The sequence below is a fragment of the Alligator mississippiensis genome, chromosome 2, assembly GCF_030867095.1.
Source record: "Alligator mississippiensis isolate rAllMis1 chromosome 2, rAllMis1, whole genome shotgun sequence".
NCBI classification, from domain to species: domain Eukaryota; kingdom Metazoa; phylum Chordata; order Crocodylia; family Alligatoridae; genus Alligator; species Alligator mississippiensis.
In genome coordinates, this window is record NC_081825.1 from 100,296,965 (window position 1) to 100,321,724 (window position 24,760).

The window sequence follows — 24,760 nt, forward strand, 5'->3', positions numbered from 1 at the left end:
CCTTATCATATCATTAGTTTGTTGTGAATTCTGCACTAGACTAGCTAACTAGTGCCAAATCGGATAATATTACAGTACCTCATTTTATTGCTCCATGTGGTTCAATCTCAATGAAAGACCCGCTTTATGGAGAAACTAGAACAACCCAGCAACAAAATGTAAGGGCGAAGCATTAAAAGAGTTAAGATGAAACTACTTTCCAGGTAACAAAGGGCTGATTAGTGTCCAAAGCATGCACTGAATGCAAGAAACCCGAATAGGCTCTCTGGATATTTTAGAGCCTATGTTAAAAGAATATTATTAAGGTTACCAAGTCAAGCAGTCAAAAGTTAAGAAATAACAGAACCTTGCAACCTTAATTTGACCACATTTCATGTGTGTATGATGCTACACTCCTTAATTACATGACCACCCTGTGGCCACTGTTTTGCCAAAGACTCTCTGCTTCATTCCATGTGCAGAATGGACAGTGCTCAGCTAATGAGCAGTTCTTCAATATTTTGTTTTCTGCTCATTGTTCTGTGCATTGCTCCAGGCCTTATTTACTGCTCACTATTCAAACCCTGCTGTGAAGACAGAATTATTAATTCCCTCATGGGGTTTTTCTGTGGTGCTTATCACAGTGGTATGTGAGTGCCTCACACACATTAATGAATTATTTTCCCAACTCCTCTGTTAGATGAGTGGGTATTATTATCCCTATTTTACAGATACAGAACTGATGACCAGAGTGAATAAGGTCAACAGTATCTACTATTGTTGGATGTTCAACCTGTGACCTGATTTTTTTAGAGTAGGCAGCACTATATAACTATATATGCATGCATATTATATATTTGAACATTTTATTTGTGTTCAAATTGCAGCTCCAAATGACTTTACTTGCAGTTGTGAGTGCTTAGCACTTCAGCATATCAGACACTAGGATCTCAAGTAAGGAAAATTAAAGAAATATAATTAATGCCCATCTGTAAAAAGTTTGGTTGAAGTGACTTGTACCACATTACATAAGATTTATATGGCAATGGCAGGGATGTAATCCAGTTGTCCAAGGCAGCATTCAGTTACCTTAACCATTAGTCCATCCTTTCTCTAGCCCTGTGTCTTCCACTGCACACACCTTCCAACTTCAGCAAATTAGGCAGGGTTAAAGACGACCACCTCCAAAAATCTTCTATTCTTTTGGAGTACAGTGTGATATGATCTAGCAAGTCTCTACTGAGCAGGGTGGATTTGATTTAGATCAAATCAATTTAAATCACTGGTCAGGAACCCTCAATTTAATCATTGTTTTCTGCAAAAAATGCATTCTTTGTTGTGTGATATCCTTTATTCGTTTAACTTCTTGAAACTTTGCACTTTTACAGAAAGGTAAGGGCTTTCTCTAAAAAGCCCTTACGGTGTACACAAACTTGCAGAAACACAGTAAGGCTTCACCCATCGGTTATCTCTCATCTCCATATACTGCTGTTAATAAGGATGTTATCTCTTGAGACAACAACCTCTCCTTATGACTGAAGAAGCGTGTTTGTGCCCAAAAGCTTGAAAAGAACAAGTTTTCCAACTATTCAGTTGGTCTAATAAAAGATATCACATCTACCCAAAGAACCTTGTCTGCTTATGATCTCTGGAGACACAAATCCACAGTTTGAGAACTGAAACAAAGCACCATAGAGATGCTTAATGGGATCTTCTAGACTGAGCACTGAGTCCTATTGGGTAGCATGGTTTTCTTTAATCTTTACTAATCTATAAAGGAGCCCTTGGGAACCCCATAAGATTGGGCCCCTAATATAGTCCATGGCCTGTTGTGACCTATTTATAAAACTTTGAAAAAGGTTATATGAATATATTGTCTCAAACAGTATATACTTAGAAGTTATAATCCCTATTCCATGATGATATCTTTGAACTTTTAATATATCTTAAATTAAAACTATATTTATATAAATTTATTATTTAAAGGCATCTTAACAAAAAATACAATTAAATTAAAAAAAATTTATTTATATAAAAAAATCCTACTTTATTTTTTTTTAATAGTTGATTTTTATTCTCCCTGCTATGGAGCATGCACAAATTCTGGTTTTGTAGCAGCCTGTAACTTGGCCAAATTTGGCAGATTTTCATGGGGATGAAAAAAGTCATAAAGCCCAATCTCTCTAAAATTTCAAGTCACTAATCCAAGACATGGAAGCACTAGAGTTTTTCAAAGCAAATTCACCAAAATGTTTTTAACGTGGGCAAAATAATGTTTTCTTCCCTTGCTAGCTAAAGATTCCATAAATTGCAGCTAAAGATTTCCAGAATTCACCCTGGGATGGTGATATAGTTTTGTCAAACTTTTCCCTACCATAACTATTTGAAAACAGGATTTTAAAATGAGAACTATCAGGCAGTGTTAACAATAGCAGACATTGCTACCACTACTTCCTGTATTACTGAAGAGATTTGTAGTATACGTTGATACAGTGTCAGTCTTCAGTCCAGTCTCGAACTATTAATTTAGCAATAATAAGACTCAGATTTTTTATATTTGTTTAACTATGAATTGGATAAACAAGTATCTCCTCAGACAGTAAAAATCTTATTTAAACATTTTATTCTATTTATTATTCATTCATTTTTTTTGTCCAGAAAAAAGATGATAAACTTGGCTTTGATTCTTTTTGTAATTTCATAATTCCAAGTGTGATCAGCATTTATGAAATTAAAAGTTATTAAATTAAAGTACATTTATGAAACATAGAAAAATCTTTACATGCCGACAACTGCATTTACTATTTATTTTTAAGCCCTTGAATTGTGTGGAATCAAATTTCAAAGTAACCAAGAGTGTTTGTTTAGTTATAACAGTGTTTAAAGACTGATGGCTGTTGAAAGAAATATACAATACTGCAAATTAATAGAATTTTTGTAGTATACTTGCCTTCTTAATTAGTCACGATGAAGATCTCCCATCCAGTTACCTTCTCTTCTGCTATTAGAAACAACAATACAAATATAAATGTGTCAAGGAGATGTAAGAAGGCCTTGACATCTAGTTCTGCTTTGTGAGTACAGCTAAATTTAGTAAGGAGATCTCAATACTAATGACTCCCCTGCCAGTTTTAAGAGAAGTTACTGAGTTTTCTCTATCTGAACTCCCACTAAATACTGTATCTAAAGCTATAATAATCAAGACTGGCCAGAATTCAACCAAATAGTATGACATTTGTGCTTTGTACATCTAGATCTGTCCTAACAAATATAGTCCTTCTGGTGATGATCTATAAAAATGGTTAGAAAATGCAGCAGCATAAGCAGCTCTCAGTTCTGCTTCAAGTTGAAAATAACTGACCATTGAGATGCCCACCTCTGCACATTGCTGGCACTTGGGTGTATGTCTTATGATTAGTTCTCATGGTGTCTTTATGTAGTTGTTGGAAAGATATTAATCATTGTGGATTTCGACATGTTTGAAGTCAGAAAGGAAGATTCTTTCTCTGAATGAGACATTGCCTATTTTCTTCAGGAGTTTTACCACTGGTCATCACAATCTTTCACACGTGACAAGAGTCATGGGTAGGATTCAAAAGGTGGGTTTACTTAGTAGACATTGTTAGAGCAAACCCATACTAGTTGCGATGGCTTCATGATCTTTTCAGTGAACTAGGATGGTAATTCTTCACAGTGCTTACTCCTCATTTCTGACTTCAAGATCCTACTGAGTTTGGGAAAAAAGTGATCAAGTTCTGAGTTCATGCTTTTCCTCTAACAAATGAGGTGATGCTTTAGAAAGAAAACAGATTTACTTAAAGTCTACCAACTCCTCTCAAGAGATGGTGAACCTATTCTGTTCAGAAAAAGATACACATTGCTTCTGTTCTTTCATTCCTCTCTATTAATATCTGGTACATACATTACCATCTTTTCAGAAATCTCTTTCAAATTTGTCATTCTCTTGATGACAACAGCCTCTTGGTATATACAACAGGCTGGTCTTGGTATATACAAGAGATATGTCTTTATTCATTTATTTGTACAAGTATGTTTTTAGAAACCACATGCATGTGGTTTTGTGTACCAAATATCTGGCTTCAAAGTAAGCTTACTAAAGGGTAGGCACAATTTTAAACAGGAATATGTAGAGACTGGATTGAAGCCTTTTTAAATATGTGACCCACAATATCTATTTGTGACAGACTGAATTAAAATCATGATAGGTCCAATTTTGAAGTGCCCATTAACTGGAAATCTCCATTCAAGCCAACACTTCAAGATATAGCTCTTGTTATATAGAAAAAAAATAGTGAATGAGCTTCTCCCTAAGAAAAACTTTAGCCTTAAAATCTAACTCTTGTACAAATGATTTTTGTTACATTGTACTCTAAACATAAAAATGAATGACAAATAACTTTGTAAAAATGCAAATGTCTTTAAGAACCACAAATAAAGCCCTAACAATTTAAAAGGGACCCCTGTTTTGATGCACTGGTGGAGTGGGAAACTTAAAGATAAGTTCAACTATCTAAGGTCATTACATTGTAAATTGAGGTTAATGGCAAAAAATGCATGTAGTCAGAAAGCAAAGTGAGGCTTCCCCTTAAACAAGAAAGATTGGGTTGAGGAAGGAGATCCATAGAGAATGTGAAATAATGGCCAAAGGCTGGCATTTCAGGAATGTCTGTTTGTAGATGTGTAAGCTTTATATCCCATTGTCCTCTCCTTGCTCAACAAGGATGACTGATAGCCTCACTTTGTGATTTCCTAGCTTTTAAGAGTATAGTTTTATTTATTTTTTATGACCCACCTTGCACCTGTTAAGTGTAATTTTTTGCTTTATGTAACATAAAAAAAGCGCATCTGCAGTATGTTGTCCCATGAATTAACAAGAATGACTGGACATAAGACATGAAATCCTTCAAGAACATATGTTCACATTAAATATCTCGGCTGTCTTAGTAAAGGAGGTCTTACAGGGTCATTTTTGATGCAGCACAAGTACACCATTTCTGCTCTTCTGAAATAGTTTCTTTCAGGTTTATATTGAGCTTGTATAAAGGCACATTACATAAGTAAGGGCTTAGTTTGAGCATTAGTATTTTACATCTTGGAGTCTTACTAATCCTTGTTTTTACCACCCTGATGCTGAATAGATCTATATCGATTTCTGCTACACGTGTTTATGGTGTTTATTTTAATATGTCTGGGATTAAAAACAAAATTAACAAGCATAATCAATTGTCTTAGTGGTAAAAATGATGCTTTAGTACCTTTGGTTACATTCTTCCAGGGGAACCGGAAAGTGAAGGAGATGTTATAATAAAGGGATCGATTTATTCAATCACTAGGTATAAAAACATTAGCCCTGGGAAAGAGCCTTCCTCTAAGAGCTTTAGCTGCCCAGTTTCACTTGTGTGGCACAAAATCATTTGCATTTTTAGAGAAATTTCATGTCTTCAGTGAGCACTACTGAAACATGAATAAATTGCTTTCCTTCCTCTTTTTCTGACTTTATAAAGCTGAATCCATTTGGGGCTGAGTCAAAGTGTAATGAAAGAAAGGCAACAGCTGACATGATGGAAACCCTGGATTAGGTTTCTTACTAGTCCAAGTTGAGCTGTCATGGCCTACGTGTCAAGTTAGTGGTCCTTGGGGATGACTGTGAGTACGTGTGGATATTTTTTAACTGCTGCATTACAACAGGTCTCCAAAGCAGCCAGAATTTAAATAGAGAATAATAGATTAAGAATTAAATAGAGCCACAGCTAGAAGTTCACCAGAGAGCTTGAGTTGGGTAGATAAACCTTTCCAAGATTGCTAACTCACCATACTCTGCCTAACAGGTTTGCATGTGAGCCACCTCACTCCCTTTGTATATATTACATTTATGTGTTTGTGTAAGATGTATGTAAAAGATACTTCTGTTTGCTGAGTGCATTGGCATGGCCCTGCACTGAAGCAATCTGCAGCGCTCAGCACAAAGAAACACCACTCAGTTTGGAAGCAGCCCTGTGATGAGTTGGCATTTTGATTGGTAAATATTGTGTAGTTCATGAAATATTCTTGTTAGCAAGGGCATACTTTGGCATTTGGTAAATCTAAACCAGGCCTAGGAGAAGCCAGAGTAATATTGCCAACTTTATTTTTAATAAATGAGTTTGCAGATGCAGGATCAGATTGGGACTCCGCAAATGAGAGAGAGAGAGAATTTGTAAGATGTGTGCACATGAGATATATCCCTATTTCTGGGGCACCAGTCTTGGCTAGGAGACTCTCAAACCTCTAAGCAAGAGCAGACATATTTTAAAATAACAGAAAGAAACATTAATTAGGCTTTGCCTTGTGAGCTTCATGATGGGGTTGCCCACATAGTTTCCTCAATATGCACAAGAGTTGAAAACAGACATGAAGATGGATTTGAAAAGGAAGGATAAATGCATTATGCATTTACTTACCTGTGATGTTAGGGCCCTGTTCTTACACTGTGAGCCACGCAAATGTTGATCAGTGTTAGTGCTAGCTTGAGGTTGGACCAGTCACACATTCAGGCCAGGAGGGGCCTAGAGAACTGAAAGATAAGAATCCCTCCCAGCTCCCATTCTGTCATGCCACCAAAAAATTCCTTCCTGATCCCAGAATCTGGTTAGATAACAGCATCTTGGAAATATTCTGTGGTAGAACAGAGGATGGGATAGCAACCATAATAGGAAAGGCATTGTATGCTCTGATGGCTTAATATGCAGGAAGGGGAGGAAAAATAAAGTCAAGTCCCTACTCACAGAACCTAGTCAGTGGCAGAAGTAAGGCAGAAAAACCTACTTCTTCTGTCTCCTTCCCTACTCAAGCAGAGTCTCCGTATGAGTTTGAACCAGCAAAAAGGCCATAGACCAGTCAGATGTCTTCTCCCTTTCCCCTTCTCTAAGGCTCAAGGCATTATCTTGTCTCTGCTGGCCTGATTAAATATTTGACAGTCTAAGACAATTCTGTATAGGTTCTTATTGCACCTTCACCACAGCATGAGACCTCAGTAAGGAAACATTTTAAATTCATGAGTGTGCTGGGTATTTCTAAGATGCCATGTGTCTTGAGCAAAACAACGTGATTTATTTTGCACAAGCCAAAGTAAATGTAAATTATTGGAGTCATACATGTATAAAGTTAATTATTTAGTTGCAGTTTAAAAGAAGGAATGCCAGATCCTCATCTGACATAACTCCATTGACTCTGATGGCCTTATGCCTAGTTATTCCATTTGAAGGCCTGACCTGATATATTTTTGGTAAAACATTTATTTTTAAATTCAAGCTTCTTCTCATATATTCCTAGAAATCTCTATCATCCTGTAACTTTCTAAAGTAGCCCACAAGTGATATGCTACCTGCTAATAAAACAGAAAATCCATTTCCATTTTTCAGTGTAATCTTTTTTGCATGTGAATCTACTTCTCAAAAGGTGAACTGGATTGACTGGCCTGGAAGGTGGAGTCCTCTAGTTATCCACAGAAAGGGGAAAAGATGGGGTATTGCAAGCATCCTCACTCTATCCTATTAGTGCACTTAAGCAGTGATTATGATATACCTAAGCAGCCATATTAAATTCAAATACCTAAAAAAGACACCCCCAAATACTCTTTGTAATAGTAAGTATATTTTTCAATGGTCTCTCTAATTAAGAGCACTGAATCTGATGCTTCAGTCCAGTGGGAAAATAAGCCAGGGAGGAAATCACTACAAGTTTACATTCATAGGAAAAAGCCTCTAATCTAGTGTTTCTCCCACATGGAATAGGAAGCTTGGCCTACCAACAAACCTCAGGCAGTTTGGTTTTCTGATAGCATATTACTATTGGTGCTCTGCTATTAAGGCTTCCACACTTAGTTGCTGTACCAGAACTATCTTGAGGGAATCTCCACTGTGGTGAGGTTTGATGGAAAAGTACTACAAATTTGGGTGTATGCCCTTTTTGCCTCCATGGGGCCCATTAAAGGATACTGAACATCCACCTACCCGCCTCTATCCACAAAATGCCTGTATTGGACTCTTGGGGATGCTGCTGTGAGGAAGACTTCTTCCACAGAGGAGTGGGGAAGCAATACACAAATCTCAAGAGGAATACTTCAGCAATTTCAGAGGGTGATTTTCTTCCCCTCTGGAACTGAGTTACAGGGGAATGGATCCTATTATAAGACACAATAATAGGGAATCTTCCCCTGCTTTGAAAACATGGTTTTCAACACCTGCTTCACCTACATCTTCTTAGCCTGATAGGATGTTATCATGTGTAAGAATCCTTAAAAGGTATAAAGCTAAAATTAGCCTCATGAAAAATCCCCTGGCATCCTCTTTTTGTACCAGATGCATTGCTGGATTTTCTCTGCCTCTCTGGCTTCAGTTTCTGTATCCACAAAATACTTTTGGCTAAAATCTTAGAAGGCGATTGCCCAGGCAGAAAGCTAATTTATGGTGGCCTCCAAACACTCAGGTGATAACCTGTTTGTAAACCACCAAGAGATGCTGCAATAGAGGAGTCTCCACCATCAAAAAGTATGGCTACATACAATCCTAGTAGAGCAGGAAGGTAACAAACAACACAGCCACTCTTCAGAAGGCAGTGATAGAAAAAAAATCTGCAAAATAGGAAACTCTCAATAAGGTTGCAGAGAGCATTTGGTATCCACTTAGAGCTATAAAAAAAAAAGTTAAAATCTAGGATATTTTAAATCACAACAGGCTTTTACTATATTTGAAAGTCAGCCTACTAATGACAGTAATATGAAATGCTTAAAAGAATTACTATTTATTTAGCGTATGTGGTTTTGGCATATTGTTTCAGCCATCTTAAGGCAATGTCATCACCAGTATGAAGAGCTTGAAAACTACCAGATAGCATAGTAAATGGACATAAGTCAACAGTGTAGGACCTGGTTTGATATTGTCCTCAAGGGCATTTGTTGTCATCATGAAGCCCCCATTGGTATAGGTTTGATGCACAGTGATCCTGTCCAGTTAAAAAATGGTTGAGGAGTGCCCAATAATGGCATGGCCAGTTAAATCCTGGTTGGCTGACTGTAGGGTCAGAGACGATGTGATTGATTGGTGCTTGTGCTGCCTATTCTTCATGCCATCAAGTAAGTAAGAAAAAGTCAAAGGGTTTTGAAAGGGTGGACCACATTAGATGTCTTGAGGGGAGCCGTGTTATTGGTGGGTGGAATATGTCCCAATGCACTGGCAGTGTAGGATTATTACGGAGCCTGGCTAGTAAGTTTACTTCAGCATTTGTGCAGCGGAGATGGGGCCAGCAATGTTACTGAGGACTAGTAACCATGGGAGTGGAATGGGGTGCAATGTGCTTGACACAAGATGCATTGTAGCATGCAGTGGGGTGTCCTGTCCACTAATTTGCTGTGTAATGAACAAGCCCGTTCAGGGGCACAGTATTCCACAACTGAATAACACAGTGCAAGAGCAAATGAATGTAGCGTGGTACCCCAAGTGGAGCCTGCAAGTTTGGCAAGTAGGTTATTCCTTGTTTTGATGTTTAAAGTAGTTCTAGTTTAAAATTTAAAGCAGATTAAAGCAGGTTTCTGGAGATGTGAGTTATAAGTTAAAGTCTGGTCAAGGGGGACTCCAAGATAGAATGGGCGGGTATTGAATTTGAATTAGAGGCTGACCATTTAAGGTGATAGTGAGTTCATGATTAGCACTGGCATTGTGCAGATGTAAAACACTTGAGACAGTCTTTAGGATATTTGGTTTAAGGCACTCATTTTAGGTAGGACTCTGACATCAATCTCATGTCTCCATCAAGCGTGAGTTCCACATTTGAAAAGTCATGAGCTTGGGTAGCAAAGGCACTGTCATCAGTGTAAAGAATTTTTTGTGAGCTGGTAGCAGGTAAGTTATTAATGTACAGGTTGAAAAGGAGAGGCACCAGTACTGACCCCTGAGAGACTCTAAAACGTCAACCACAGAATAATAGTTCAACTAGACGACTGGCCCAAAGTGGATTCCTGATATTTTTACCAGACAACTGGAATTACTCATTTAAGAACTTCCCCACCTCGAGGAGGAGCACATTTTTCAGAAAACGGTGCTCAGCACATTCTGATAATCAGATTCCTTTAGGACATATCATATTGGATGCCAGATATTAACACCAAAAAACTTCAGATGTTTGAAAATATTGGCCTTTAATTTGGTGCTGTCAGAAAAAAGTGTAGTTTTGAACTATCATTCATTTAATTTTGAACTATCTCACTATATTGAGTTTTAATTGTTTACAGTTATATAAAAGCCTAGACATAGTAAAATATTTGTATGAGCTAATAGGAAGGCCATAGTGGTTTAATGCATGGTGTTGATCCCCAACAATATTCTGGAAACCAAGGAAAGTTTAAAGGGCCCATCCCACCAAAAATCAAATTCTTACACACATAAAAGTGAATAAATTTTAATAGCAAATGTATCATTATAATACAAAGAACATATAAATGACTAAACAGTATAAATAAATCATATCAAGCAGGTGATTAAAATATATAAAAATGTTCATTAATCCAGAGCAATATCAACCTTATTAATACTTAAGGAAAAAAAAACTTAATCTTATATTGCTAAGTCCTAAGGCTGTAAAAAAAGTCTCTATCATGTGGCCAGCCTGTCAGGGAACAAGGACTTCTTATACAGGATTCAAATCAAAGTTTCAGAATCACAGCTTGGGTATACCTGCAGGTAGACAATTCTGCAGAAACCATAGTTCAGGACTGAAGAGCAAAACTCCTGAGGTAGGACAGATTTTTAGACCCTATTGTCTGGTAAACTAGCAAAAGCTTTTGCTAAATAAGGCTAAAAAATATTGAAATGTTTCTAATAGGTTTTACTCTAATTAATAGTTTATATCTTTTATTATTCCCTACCCAGATCTAACTGGCCTAAAACCACTAACAAAACTCTAAGCAAACTTTTACCCTATTTCTTGGGACCTGTCATTTGGAACTTCCTCAAATTATTTTCACTTCTGAAATTCTCTGTCCAGCTGAATTTCTTTGATACTTTGATTTCTTAACTTTAATTCCTCTGATTTCTTCTTATCAAGAAAATAAAAGTAGGAACCTACCTAAATTTTAGTAAGAGAAAGCAATTTTCATGGCTTGGTTGTGGCCAAAGAGCCAAATTCACAGTCACTTTGTGGTGGCCCTGCCTCTTGATGCTGATGGGCAGAGAGGCCCTACCCATCAGCACTAATTGATGGAGAGGCCTCAGGCTGGAGTGACCAGGTGGCAGCCGCTATCTTGACTACTGGCTGTCCTTCATGCTGTGCTGCCCCTTGGTGCTGACTAGTGGAGAGGCATGAGTTGGCAGCTGCCCTTCGTGCCACCCTGTCAGCTGGTGCTTTACCCTCCTGGGGGGGGCTGAGAGGCCAGGCCGCAATGACAGCAAGGACTATTGGCTCCCACTGGGGAGCCAGCATTTTATTTTTTATTACATTTTTTCCTTTTTTTGGTTGATTTCCTGGGAAATCACAGCCAATGTCATTTTTCATGGTGTGTTTCATGGTTTCCATGAAAATCACAAAACCATGATTTAAGTAGGTTCCTAAATATAAGTAAATGCCATACTTCTTGCTATTAAGCAACTTAAGGCTTACCATAGTCTACAACAGCAATGAGATATTGTTACAAAATAAATGCATAAAGCTGACTTTCAATTAGCAGCAGTCCATATTATTGTGCATCCTTTATTTATTGGTGACATGATATATCTTTTCTTGTTTTGAAATGTACTTAGCATCTGTAAGTTAACAAAGGTTCACATGGGAATCCCCCATCAGTATGTTTGTTACACTATGAGTGCATCTACATATCACCATATGGCAACATTGCTATGGCATCGTGCTATGGCGTCTGCAGTATGGTTGGTTACTGCGCCGTGCGCGCGGCACATGTTTAGATTTTGCCACTACATCACCAAAGCAGCGCACTATACCAGGGGTGCACATCACTATGGTGATGTAGCTGACAATCATATGTAGACCCACGTAACTGCTATGTCACCAGAGCGTACCATACGGCAACGTAGCATGTCACTATGTCGCCGTAGGGCCATATGTATATGTGGCCTATGAAACCTGTATCATCTGAAACCTGGAATAGTTCTCAGTATTTTAGTGCTATTTTTAATGTCTATATTTTATTCACATTTAAACATATGCATTACTGATATAACATCTGCTGAGACATCACATAATGAGTGTCACATAATCTTCATGTGCTATCTGTATTTTTATGTTCAACAGAAAAGAAATGTCTATCTTCAAACTTTGTGTAAAAATCTCTTTGAAATAATGAAATTATTATTCCAATGAGCAAGCTACTTTAAGATCAGGATTTCTTTAAGTATCTTTCTGATATACAGAATCTTAAGGTGTGGTCAATCTGTGCTCAGCATCGATGAAGGGAGCAAAAGTGATGTTATGCCACCTTATGTTCCCTCTTCACCTAATCCTGAGACAAGCCAAAGGTCAATTTGGTGTTCACCATAATTTTGAGTGGTCTTTGGGTCTGCTCACAGGTATTGTGTATTGAATAGGCCCCCAATGAGGCTGTTCTATCATTGGGAGAGCACAAGAGTACTCCAGAAATGACATCGTGCTCTGACAAAATAGAATGGAAATGTCCTAATAGCATCCTGACACCTCATGGGATTACCCCTCACTGGGTGTGTCTACACAAGACACTATGGTACTGTAGCGTCTGTTGGCAAAAACCATGATGCTACCATGTCACCAAAGCAACGTGCTCCCTCATTGTAGTGCATTGCTACAGCAACACAGCAGCCAAAAATAATCATATGTGGCCAGCATAGCACAGTACAGGCTGTTACTGCGCCATCTTTTAGTACTTCCAAAAGGAAGTACTAAATGACAGCACGGTAACAAAGGCACCATACGGCCACATGTAGATATGCCCAGTGTTTGGGAATCCTCAATCAGCCAGCATAGCCATTTTTCTACCTCCTTTGTACTAGTAGAAAATTTGATATAATAAAGAATTAGTAAATATTCAAGGCATCTGAAAAATTCCTTTATTGACTTCTTTCAGACTTGAGGAGGGGAGTGGAGTGGACGCAGGTGAGATGGGTACTTCAGTTTTATAAGAATGGTTTGGGTTTGGGTTTAGGTTTGGATTTAAGGCAACCAAAGATAAGAACAGCAAGCCAACCACTTTCCTAATTAGGGACCCCTGTAATTATTCTTGATGCTACTGCTAAGAGTATTGTTAAAGATTGACCTTCATCACTGGAATTCACTTATGTTTGCACAACTAACTGGAAACATTCCTGCCAGACTTTATCAATCCCAAACTTTCAAATGAGGCACTGGAGTATTTTGTTCTGACCTCATAATTTTCTGTCCTTTGTCTATTTGTATTCACCGGTCCAATGTGAAAAAACTATACGGAGTTCAGTATTCAACAAGTGGCTCCAGCAAAGATTCTATCTTATTATATTATCCTCTGCTGTACAGTTTTCAGAATGAATACTATATTGGAAGATATCAAATCATAAAAAAGTCCATAGTTACCCAAATTTCTGACATCTGCCTCAAGCATGAAAGAGAGAAATTTGTCTGAGGGACTACTAAACACTGATTAGCAAACAAAAGAAACACTCAGGTAGAGACAAATTTGTATTTCCATTAAGTTTTCCTATCCTAACCCCAAAATTGTATTTTTCTTATAGTTTTAATGCTCTCGAGCGTCTTTTTATTTAAAAGTATATCAAATTAATCCTTCTTCCAATTCATAGACTTCCCCCCAACTATTAAGCCTTTTTTCAAATAAACCTACCTGTTCAATATGCCTGCTGTAACCTGTTTAAGGCTCCCATCTGTACTCATAAAGACTCATTCATTGCCTTGTGTAATACATAAACTCAAAAGAGAACCAAATAAAGCATTTTTACAATCTAAATTAAACAACTTTGTGTAATAAAACCAGAAATGGCTCTTTCCTAACTAGGCTGGAAGCCCTAAGGGTCTTGTATGCATTTATTTATTTATTTATTTTATTTCCATCAAATTGGCCTAGGAGGATCTGAAAGTGAACTGAACCAAAGCTGACTCAATTGTTTCCCTTTTTCTGCCTGCTCACTAAGACTGAAGGCAGCCCAGGCAGATTTGGCTGCATTAAAGTAAATGCTCACCCACACACTTCTTCTGAAATGCAGCTGCGTAATCTCCCTTTCCCTTTTCTATCTCAGTCCCTAACCTCTCTGGTGCTGAGAATTTGTCCTTACGGTATGTGGTTCTTGCAAATACCTAGGGTTAATACATATTGTGATTCAATAGCTTCTCTCATTTGTATGGTTTCCCCAATGGGAACATTTGCCTATGTTAGAATCTAGGGACATTCCATGATTACTCTACACTGTGGAACAGTAAGATGCTTTCAAGTGCATGCCATATTCAGGCTTTAGTGTAAAATAAAATTAAACCATCCACAAAGTGACAGTCTCTGCAGATAAATAGCACCTTTTTATTAAGCACCAAAAGAGGAAGGGTTGGGTGTGCATGCCAGAGAGAGACCTTAATCAGAAAACATTTTTTCACTAAAAATGCAAATTGATTCAAATATTTAAATCAAAACCAACTGTTTAACAGGACAGCCCCTATTACTAGCTACATGCTTCTGTGACATAAAAAAAAAAAAAACTTTAACCAAAATATAACTGCCTGTTATTTCACTGGTATTACTAACCTAGCGAAATTACAAGCACCAATTCAGATAGTAAAAGAGTAAGCAAAGTTAAGTATTTATTTCAAGCATGGCAATTTATCTTCCATTTTGCAGAATCACTTACAGGTATTTATTTTAAATACACTCCACATTCAGTATAAGTCTGCAATGCTCTTAAAAGATTATTGTACTGTTTTGATTCCCTTCTCATAGCATAACAGAACATGTAGCCTTTTTACATTATATGATCAACTTTTTGACAGTGCAGGGCCAGCATAGCTAATGGAATAATAGCCTGCAGGGTCCAGCTAAATGATATACGAATATAATCAACCTTTGTGATGACTATTCAAAAGTAATCCCTTTAGCTTTCAACTGCAACATATATTTCAACAAGGCAAAGCCATAAGAAGAAATTCTCTGCAGACTCCACTGATACAATATGGCCTTCATATCCCCACAGTGTGTTTGCTGCTCATAGTGAGTTTTAAATTTAAGGTAATGGCTACTGTATATTCATGTGAGCATAGAACAATACCTTTGATTTGTTGGGGAAATGTTCCATTAGCTACCAAGGGCCCTATTCAGTAAACTTTGACACAACCCTTATATACAGTTTACTGCTTACTCTAAATGGAATGTGCCTGATAAAAATGCTTTGCATGCCCAAATTATACAAATTCATTAATCTTTATATTCATAAAATCACCAAGTACAACTGCCTCTATTTCAGCTATACCATTCAGGATACATAGCTAAAAATGCAGGCCAACTCTGCTTTAAAAGAGCATTACATTAATTTCCATTTATTAGCATGGAAAACAAATTGAGAATCTTCTGTAAGTATAGGATATGCATTGTTGATGGTGATATTGTTTGCTGAGGTATCTTTATGTCTTGCCCACTGTAGTCTATATACCTGAAAACATTTAAAATGCAAGTCATTTTAGGTGAGAATAATGGGTCACGTCTCCTCTCTTGGATTAAGCCAAACTGACAACATAGCACATCCTGTCAAACCATGGACAAGTTTTATAAAGAATATGCTGAAGGACCTGTATATAGAGATGACAGACAATGCAATATTTTCTAATACTGAGCAAAATTATATGAAATACATTGTAACAAATAGAATCATGTGTAATGAAAATGTAGTATGTTGCCTAGATTTGGGCTTTGTGTAGCATGGGCAATGGGGTAAGAACTCAATCAGTGTACACAGTGGTAACAGCTGTTGCAAATGTGTGTGAACACAATAGTACCATTGCTGAATTTTCTTTTATATATTGACTTTGATTATATTAGGTATTTCAAGTATATTAGTAGCAAATTTACTGCAAGTGTGAGTATGCTAGTGATCAGTTTGTTTTTTAACCTTGGGTTTGGTTTGGTTTGTTGCTTTACCTATAGACACTGATATAAATGAGTCTGTTGGCTTATGTACATTTTCATGTTGCTTTGTAACCAGCTCTATTCCTTCCTGTTTTCCTCCACATACCCCACCCATTCACTATTCAAATTTTCCTTTCTTTTTTTCCTAAAAATGTTCTTCTCAATCATGAGATAGCAAACCTGTTGCAATGTCTCTTTTTTTTCAATTTAGTACCCATTTATTAAGTGTCAGCTGTCTGTCTGCACTGTAAAACACACATGCGCATGCATAAAAAATACCTTCCCTGCCCCATTGAATATGCTATCTGAAAGACAAATATTATCCATTTCACTTTCATTATAAGCTTCTCAGTTCTTGGAATCTGAGTGAACTCCTGTCCTCTCTGAAGTCAATGAGAGTTTAAGCGTTGACATCATTGGGACCTGTATTTTACTCTCTTTCTCTAAATTTCCATGTACACTAATGATGCTATACATATAAGGGACCATACTTTGAAGAGGTCAACTCTGCTAGGCACATAATGAAATCGCTGCTTTTTAAGAAGTGCTCAGCACTAAGCAGCTCCTGTTGAGACTAGTGGGACCTACCAGCTACTAAGTTGCCCTGAGAACTTGCCAAACAGCAATCATAATATCCTATATATATAATGTATGCCTGTATGTCTCGATAAGGTTCTCTCTAGCCCTGCACATCTACGATTCTTTGTTACAAGAACTTCTAATAATTTTTTTTCTTCTTCCGTGGCTGTAGAATATACTGGGGCTTGTTCACATAAGCCTTTAGGTTTTTTTAAGGACTAGTATGGAAGTTGTTTGTCTAAAGTGCTAATACACATTTTTGTTAACAGAACTTCCTAAAGAGGCAAGTGTTTTGGAGACCCTTTGAACCACTTCTGAAGACACCAGTTCAAGAACTTCTCTGGTACTGTATATCCCCCTATTCTAAACTGTATAGGCCCATATCTATAGTGTCTAGTCTCACAAATTCTGTAGGTGTCAGTGGATGTTGTTTATGTTTAACCTGATTTTTTTATAAGTAGCTAGTATTGCTTCTAGTTTTACACTGTCCAAATACAATATTTTCCCACCGTATAAATCTGACAAAGTCACACTTTTTTCCTGTTAGCATCCAACTGGATTTTCACTGCTGATCAGTTAATCTACTTTTATTTTAGGAGCATAAGCCTCCAAGCTAAAACCAAATCCATTAACAAGCTGCTGAGTCCAAAAATAAAACTCCAAGCTTACACTGTATTTACTTACAGCAATATAATTTGCTATTTTTCATTACAGACAATTCCAGGTAGAGAAAAAAACTGCCAAATCCTTTTGATGAAATCAAGAAGATCCTTGTTAGACAACACACACCAAAGTTTGAATTTCAGCTTTGAATTTAAACAGGAGCATAGTTTGGCACTGCAAGCACCCAGACATCAGAAGTCCTTGCATGAGTGGTGTCATGTGCGATATGTGTCACAGTGGCTTTTATCTTAAATACCTTGTGTTGTTGAAATAAAATAGAGAATGAAAGGAATGATTATGAAAGAAAGTGAGTTACTTTGTATTTATGTATTACACACCCTTTCCTCCAATGTGCTGTGCATCTCCTGTGAGGTCCTGCTGAGCATCCTTAACTCCTACTGGAGACAATGAAAGTGGAAGCTGAAGACATGCAGCGCCTTGTAAGGTTCTAAATACATGTGATAAATATACATTAAAATCCAACATACCTTTCTTTTCAGTAAAAGTCAATGCAGTGCTTGACCCCTTTTACCTGGCACTTTCATCCAAGGTTAACAACTGTGCTTAGCAGCTGCGTATCAGCTCAGTTCTAATGCACTTAGAATAGATCCAACCTGGTTGGTGCACTTTCGCATGGTTTAGATCTCAGTTATAATACAGTTTGGCGCCAGCCAGGTTCAGACACAACAAAGTTTGTTGAAGCTGTGCTTAAGCATAGTCACAAAACTCTGCTGAAAGCCCTAAAGAAGCCAGGCATTAGAAATGCTGTTTACTCCCACAAATGACACATTAATCTAAACAATAGGCTAACATAAGTACATCTACTAGTGCAAATGTTTCCTATTGAAATATTTTTTTTACATTTTCAAAGCTCCCTTTTCAAGTGTAACCTTCACTTATTCAAGTAACTAACGGTTTAAACCAGTGATATGCAACATATGGCCCATGGCTGGATCCAACCTGCAGTATGGGGGATCTGTGACAAGCGGCTTGGCCCAACACATCTGCTTTCCTGCCCCATGTTGTGCAGTTGATCCCTTCTGCATCCCCCCAGTCTTTCCATCTCTTCTCCCCTAGGCAGGCACTGCTTATTCTCTGTCTCCCTCTCTCCCTCCCCCTTCCCTATGGCAAGCATTGTTTCCTGGAGGTAAGTTCTCTCCCTCTCCACAGACCTCTAACACTGGCAGCCACTTCCCTCCTCTCTTTCCCTTTCCAGCTTCCATACTGGATAGGAGTGGTGGTCCATGGTGCAACCCCTGCCCTGCCACTCTGAAAAGTTGAGCACCAGTATTTTAAACCAGTGGTATTTAACCCTTTGACTTCATGTACCAGGATTGGGCCCTCACCCCTGGATTGGGCCCCATGAGGCCTTGGTTGGCTCCACAAGCCACATTGGGCATGCACACCAGGATCAGATCCCTTGCCATCTCCACATGCACTGCATGCTGGGATCAGGCCCCAGAGCCCTGCACCACCTCCGTCCAGCCCCATGCATCAAGATTGGGTCCTGCACCACCCTGCATGCAGGGTCACGGTCCATAGGACTCCCCAAAGACCCAAAGGGAGCTTTATGGGCAATGTGACAGTGCCAGGGACCAGACCTAGCCGGTGGGCCAGGGCTTAAAATAATCTTGATGAATAAAAACCTTATAGTAATCTTAAAGCTTTATTCCTTTAGTACATTAATGTCTATTTAGAGAATTTTAGTTGGAGCCGGCTAATTTCTTCTTGGTGCTGGATTCAACCTGGGACCCTAATCAGGCTGACTTCAGTGGGCTTTCTCAATTCTCAGTGACTAGTTGCCAAGGGGCAAAACACCTTGACATGGGTAGAACTAGGGAGATAGAAAATATAGGTTATTATTTTGGGAAATGAGCCTGGCATGCTCACTCCATACATACAACAGCCCAAAACATGATGTACACCCCAGGGAATCGCACAATTATATGCCCTTGTCATTTTGTACATAAAACATATGACAACACATAATTGCATAATACTGCATAATTTAACCCAGGTGGGCTCTGTGCCTCTATACTTCCATGGGGCTCCTGGCACTCCAGCTGGGAGACCCCTGTGGAGGCACTGAGTGTGATGCACAACTGGACAGCTGCTAAGTGGGGAGGGGAGCTCCTGCCTGCTGGAGTGAGGTGTGGGATTTGTGAGTGGATGTAAGGATTTGTGAGGGTGGGTGTGGGGATGGGTATCCCGCCCACCCCCCCACTACATACCCCCTATGGCGCACCACCCCCACTGCCAGTGGCAGCAGCAGCAGGCAGAGGGCCCTTGGGGCATTCATGGCCATGGCAGGCAGAGCCCCCCAGTGGCACATGGCTCCAGCTGAGTCCTGGGGGCTGCACATGGCAGCACAGAGCTTGCCCGGCTCACTGGAACACGCCTTTGGACCAAACCAGGCTGGCTCCATGCCAGCACAGGGGGCTCACATCACTGCAGGGAGGAACTGTATACCATTGGACTAAACTGGCTCCAGTGGGAAGCTGCACACAGAGGCACAGAGCCCACCCAGCCTGATGGCACGCGACTCCCCAGAGCTCCCAGTCCACTTGCCATCGGGTTAGATGGGCTCCATGCCACCATGTGAGGCTTCCTGCTGGAGTGCTGGAAGCCCCACCTGCAGGCACAGAGCCGGCCCAGCCCGATGGTGTGTGGCTCCCACCTGCAGTGCCATGGGCCCCACATGCTGGTGTGAAGCCAGACTGGTCTGCTTCGAAGGCACATGCCAGTGTATCAGGCCAGGCCAGCTCCATGCTGCCACATGCAGCTCTCAGGACTCAGTGCATAATTTTGAATTTTTCTGCACATAATTCCCTGGGGTGTAATGTAATAATGTAACTGTTGTGGGTACATGCCAGTGAGCTTGCTGTCTTGGGCATGTTTGTTGCTGTGCACCCAGTTTTGCACTAAAAGTTCCACATAATATCCATTTCAGGGTGTAGTGCACATATGGCATAACTGCAGCAGTTCTTAGCATGGTCAGGAGGAAGTGCAGACAAGCCCCTGGAGTTGTATCTGGAAAAACTGATTGTATATCATATCTTCAAGAAAACTGTTCTTTGAGATCTACATAACCAAAGGTTTATGGGTACAGATCACTGAGATTTTTTTCTTTAAGATAAAGATTCCCAGGTTCAGAGTCTGAAGCAGGGTCCATTAAGCCTTGAGTCAACTTTTAGGACAATCTCCATGAAAATCATATCTGTAACTGTAACACTAATACTCAGTACTGATTCACTTCTGGATAGCAATCTGTGCAACTGATTACTAACATCTGATGGTAAGATTTGTTTCTATTAAGACAGTATAAAATATACAACATTAATGAACTTATTCGGCAACACTTTGGATCAGGATGCCATATTGTAACATAAATACAGCATCTGTGACACATTTTATTTTCTGTCTAGAAATCTGTATTGTGTAAATATTAACTTTGTTACAGAAATGTTCATTTTAAATCTTAAATAAATCTTAGAGGAAAGCTCCTACTTATATTTATAGTTTCTTAAATGCACATATGTATATTCTTAGATAGATAGATAGATAGATAGATAGATAGATAGATAGATAGATAGATAGATAGATAGAGCTGTGTGTGTGTATGTGGTCTTTTAAATCTCTTTAATAAAAGTTATATATAGGTGAACATTTAAAAAAACCTAAGAAAACATCTATAAATTAAGCACTAAATAACAGTGCAGTTGTATCCTGGATTAAAAGTAAACTTTTATCTATATATCTTGCGACATATATTTCAATACAATATATGAAATATTGAACATATCAGAAAGCAAAATAAATGTTTTACAGATAAAAAATAAAAATTGCATTAATTTAATCCAAAAACCCATATTTATAGAACTCTCCTAACTTTTATAAGGGAGGCAGTATCGGCTTCTTAGTTATAAGCAAGTGCAATTTTTAAATGTCTGTGATCTCTGCTTTATCAGAAATATTATCCTAAATAGAATATTTTAATTTTTACTTTTTATGGGGGGAAAAACCCTCAGCATTTAAAAACGCACTTTATCTAATTGACTATAGACACTGTTTTGCTCTAACAATAATTCACAGATTGTTCTTTAAGTAGAGAAATGAAGACTTATTTTTCTGGTTCAAACTAATGGAAAAAGTTAGGTAAGCAGAAAAAAGCAGAGCCCTGGTTCTGGGATCAGCTCCCTTATCTTGCAACAGTATAATGTGATGTACAGTGACTACAGATAAAGGTTAAGCTACAATTTGAAGATGCATATGAAAAGTGATACTTCAAACAACACAGTGCTCACTGTTACCATCTTTTATCTCACCACACCAGATTTTCCAGAGTAATGGATGAATTCTGACTGCAGGGAATCCAGGTCTGAATCTTGACCATCTGTGCTCAGGCAAAAGCTGAAGAGTTAACCCTCTCATAGCCACCGACAAATTGGCAATATATTTTGCCACTGGTTGTGAAAGGATTAACACGGTAGTTCTGACCCTGAAAGGTGAACTCCACCCCTTCCCTCTCTGAAGCTGGTAGGGGAAGAAGAATGGCAATCATTTTACAGCATCCTGCTTACCTTTATTACAGTTACAGTTAGATGAGTTAGCATGCTCAAACCCTGCTCTTCATTTCCTTACTTTAAAGAAATGACCAAAACATGATATAAAATGACAAAAACCCTTTGTGATTTCATTGGAGATTCCTCTATATAGGACTGAGTGATTCTCAGCTCTCATTCATCAACACTGTAGCCCTCCACCCAACTTCTTCCAAAGGCTCCTAATGCATTGTCCTCCAAAGTTCTGCAGACTGAAAAAGAAAGAAAGCACATGACAGTACAAACTGAAGTTGCAGGTCTCTCCTCTGTTTTGAGCGTATACAGTTGACTTCAACTGCCTTGTACCTGCTAACTCTAGTGAGCAGGTATATAAATTTGGCCTACAGACTCTAGTTGTGAACAGTTTATAAAATAAGTCTAGCCAATGATAATACAATAAAGGAGTTGTTTTCAAGTGGTAACATTTCAATCTGTAAAATTTCAATCTGTAAAAGTCCACTTTTTCATAGTGGATCTATAATGTAAGAGCTGACAATTAACCCAATTTTCTGGTAAAGTTTCTACATAAAACTCTTTGTGGCTCTACCAGATAGTATCCTTCATTTACTAACAGATCATATCTCTGAAAAAGGTTGCGTGTTTGAAGTAATTTTGTATATAATTACTGAAAAGAATATTTTCTGAAAGTTAAGTTATATCATATACATTCAGAAGAAATATGCAATAGTTCACCACTTACCTTTGGAGCCATTTTAAAAATGAATGTTTGAGTCACTGAAAGGTCATCCTGTTCTGGAAGAATCCATTCATCTTATGGTAGTCTACTATAAATGTAGTAGTAGAAATACTACATATAATTACTGAGGGATAGATGGTACAAACATGATTGATAATATCCATGATTAATATTACTTTTATTCACTGCTAGAAGGAAGCAGACAGCAAATAAAAGAAACAATGTTATCTTACTTGTAAATAAAATATAAATCATAGGTCATATGCATATTTAGCACTATTTATCATGTACCCTATACATACAATCAAAACTTTAATCAGCTTATGCAACTGATATTTATACACACCAACTGCTAAAGCTTCCTTAGCCTGACGAAGGGTTTTTGAACCCAAAAGCTTGCTTAATAACTATTCTCCAACTATTTGGGTTGGTCTAATAAAAGATATCTAATTCACCCAAGGAACCTTGTCTGATATTTATTAAGGATTTTATTTGGTTGTGCAATCCATTTAAGCTCTCTAAAGATATTAATGAAAAATGAAGTATAAGGATAGAAATTCTATTCACAATCTGCCTCTTTTGCCAATGTATCTTTATTTTTACACCTTTTTGGCCTACAAGGGAATTATATGTGTTTTGTGTTTGAAAATTAAATAATAACATTTTTAAGGAGAATTGGCATATTTGAGTCTTCTATTGTTATCACCATACTGCTGATATTCAGGATACTGGGGGTAAAGGAGCCAACAATTGTAAACTAAATTGTACAAAAGTTTAACACTTACAAGATAAATTTCTTGATTTAAATTTAGATATAGTTTACATATAGTTTAAATGTTGGAGCATACAACTCAAGAAAGGCTTGTCACCAAATGTGCTTTCAGGATATGAAAAGAACAATGGAGTTGTAGCTTTCATTTGATGGGGGAAAGGGAGGAGATATTGTCATGTCTTTAACTGGAAGCCTTCCATTTAATTCCAGAATAGCTACCATACCAACAATGAAATACAGGAGTCCACTTCTGTACATTTCAGTCCCAGACTGGAGGATTTACCCTACAAGGGAGTGGTTCAGTGATTAAATGAAGTAACTGATTTCTTTCCCCAGATGGCTAACAAGGGTAGCATTTAATATTTACCAGGTTTTGGCTGTTGTGGGTGTTTGTTCACTGGGGTCAAGGTGGAGATTACCACTTAATTTCATGTCGGTTAATGTCCAGGAAACTGTCAACCAGTACCCACTTCCAGTCGCTTTGCCTTTATTCTAAAGTCAGGGAAAGCTGTGGGTGCCCAACACCTCCCAGGAGTTGCTCAGCACCTTTCAGGACCAGCTTCTTCAGGCATCCAGTTCTATTATTCTATGAACCATTTAACCTCCACATTATTTTAACAAGTTTCTCAAACCTCTATGCAGCTATCTATCTGCATTAACAAAGCCAAATATTGCCTCTGTGGTTACAGATTTTTTTTTTTAATGTGAAATTTCTTGAAATTGGATTAATTCAAAAAGAAGCACCTTTAGAAATGTCTTCCCACAGTGTGTAGTTTCTATCTTCTCTGAAGAATGAGGGCTACCATGGCCCTTTCCTAAGCTTTTACTTCACCACTATGATCTTTCAACTTCTCAAAGCTCAGTTTGCTCCATGAGCTTTCCCTTCCCCCATGTGACCAGACTCTGGAATAGACTCCCAGGCACCTACCCTGGAGATCTCAAAAGGAGATTGGATGGACACCTTGCTGGGGTTATCTTTCCTGCCCAGAGCTGGACCCAATGATCTCACGAGGTCCCTTCCAGCCCTAAATTGCTATGAATCTGTGAATCGGTATACACATATGTCCACCTCATGTGTTGATCACTTCCTAAGGCATAGACAAGATTATTTTAAACTATAAAATGGTTTCTGGTTTGGGTTTTGAATGTTCTGGAGACCACTTCCATTTCATGTGCCTGATAATTGGGACTACTGATCTCATATAGACCATAGATTTAAACAGCAGGAAGCTAGCATCGGGAATTCTTCAAAGAACACTCAATTCCCTCACAACTGCCTCTCAGTTTGGATAAGGTTTGAGCATGTAACCTCTGGGCAGGCTGAAAGGCCTTCCTAT

At 38.3% G+C, this 24,760-nt stretch overlaps 1 protein-coding gene across 6 annotated transcripts in view; it reads left to right on the forward strand.

Moving 5' to 3' along the window:
• TTC29 (tetratricopeptide repeat domain 29) overlaps positions 1-23,283 on the forward strand; it is a 364,566-nt gene extending 341,283 nt beyond the window's left edge. For all 6 annotated transcript variants that reach the window (XM_059722003.1, XM_059721998.1, XM_059721999.1 and 3 more), the window contains 2 exons: positions 16,960-17,033; positions 17,405-23,283. In XM_059722003.1, coding sequence (XP_059577986.1) covers positions 16,960-16,997 — 38 coding nt within the window. In that variant the 3' untranslated portion in view covers positions 16,998-17,033; positions 17,405-23,283. The remainder of the gene's footprint in view (positions 1-16,959; positions 17,034-17,404) is intronic.
• The last annotated feature ends 1,477 nt before the right edge of the window (positions 23,284-24,760 follow it).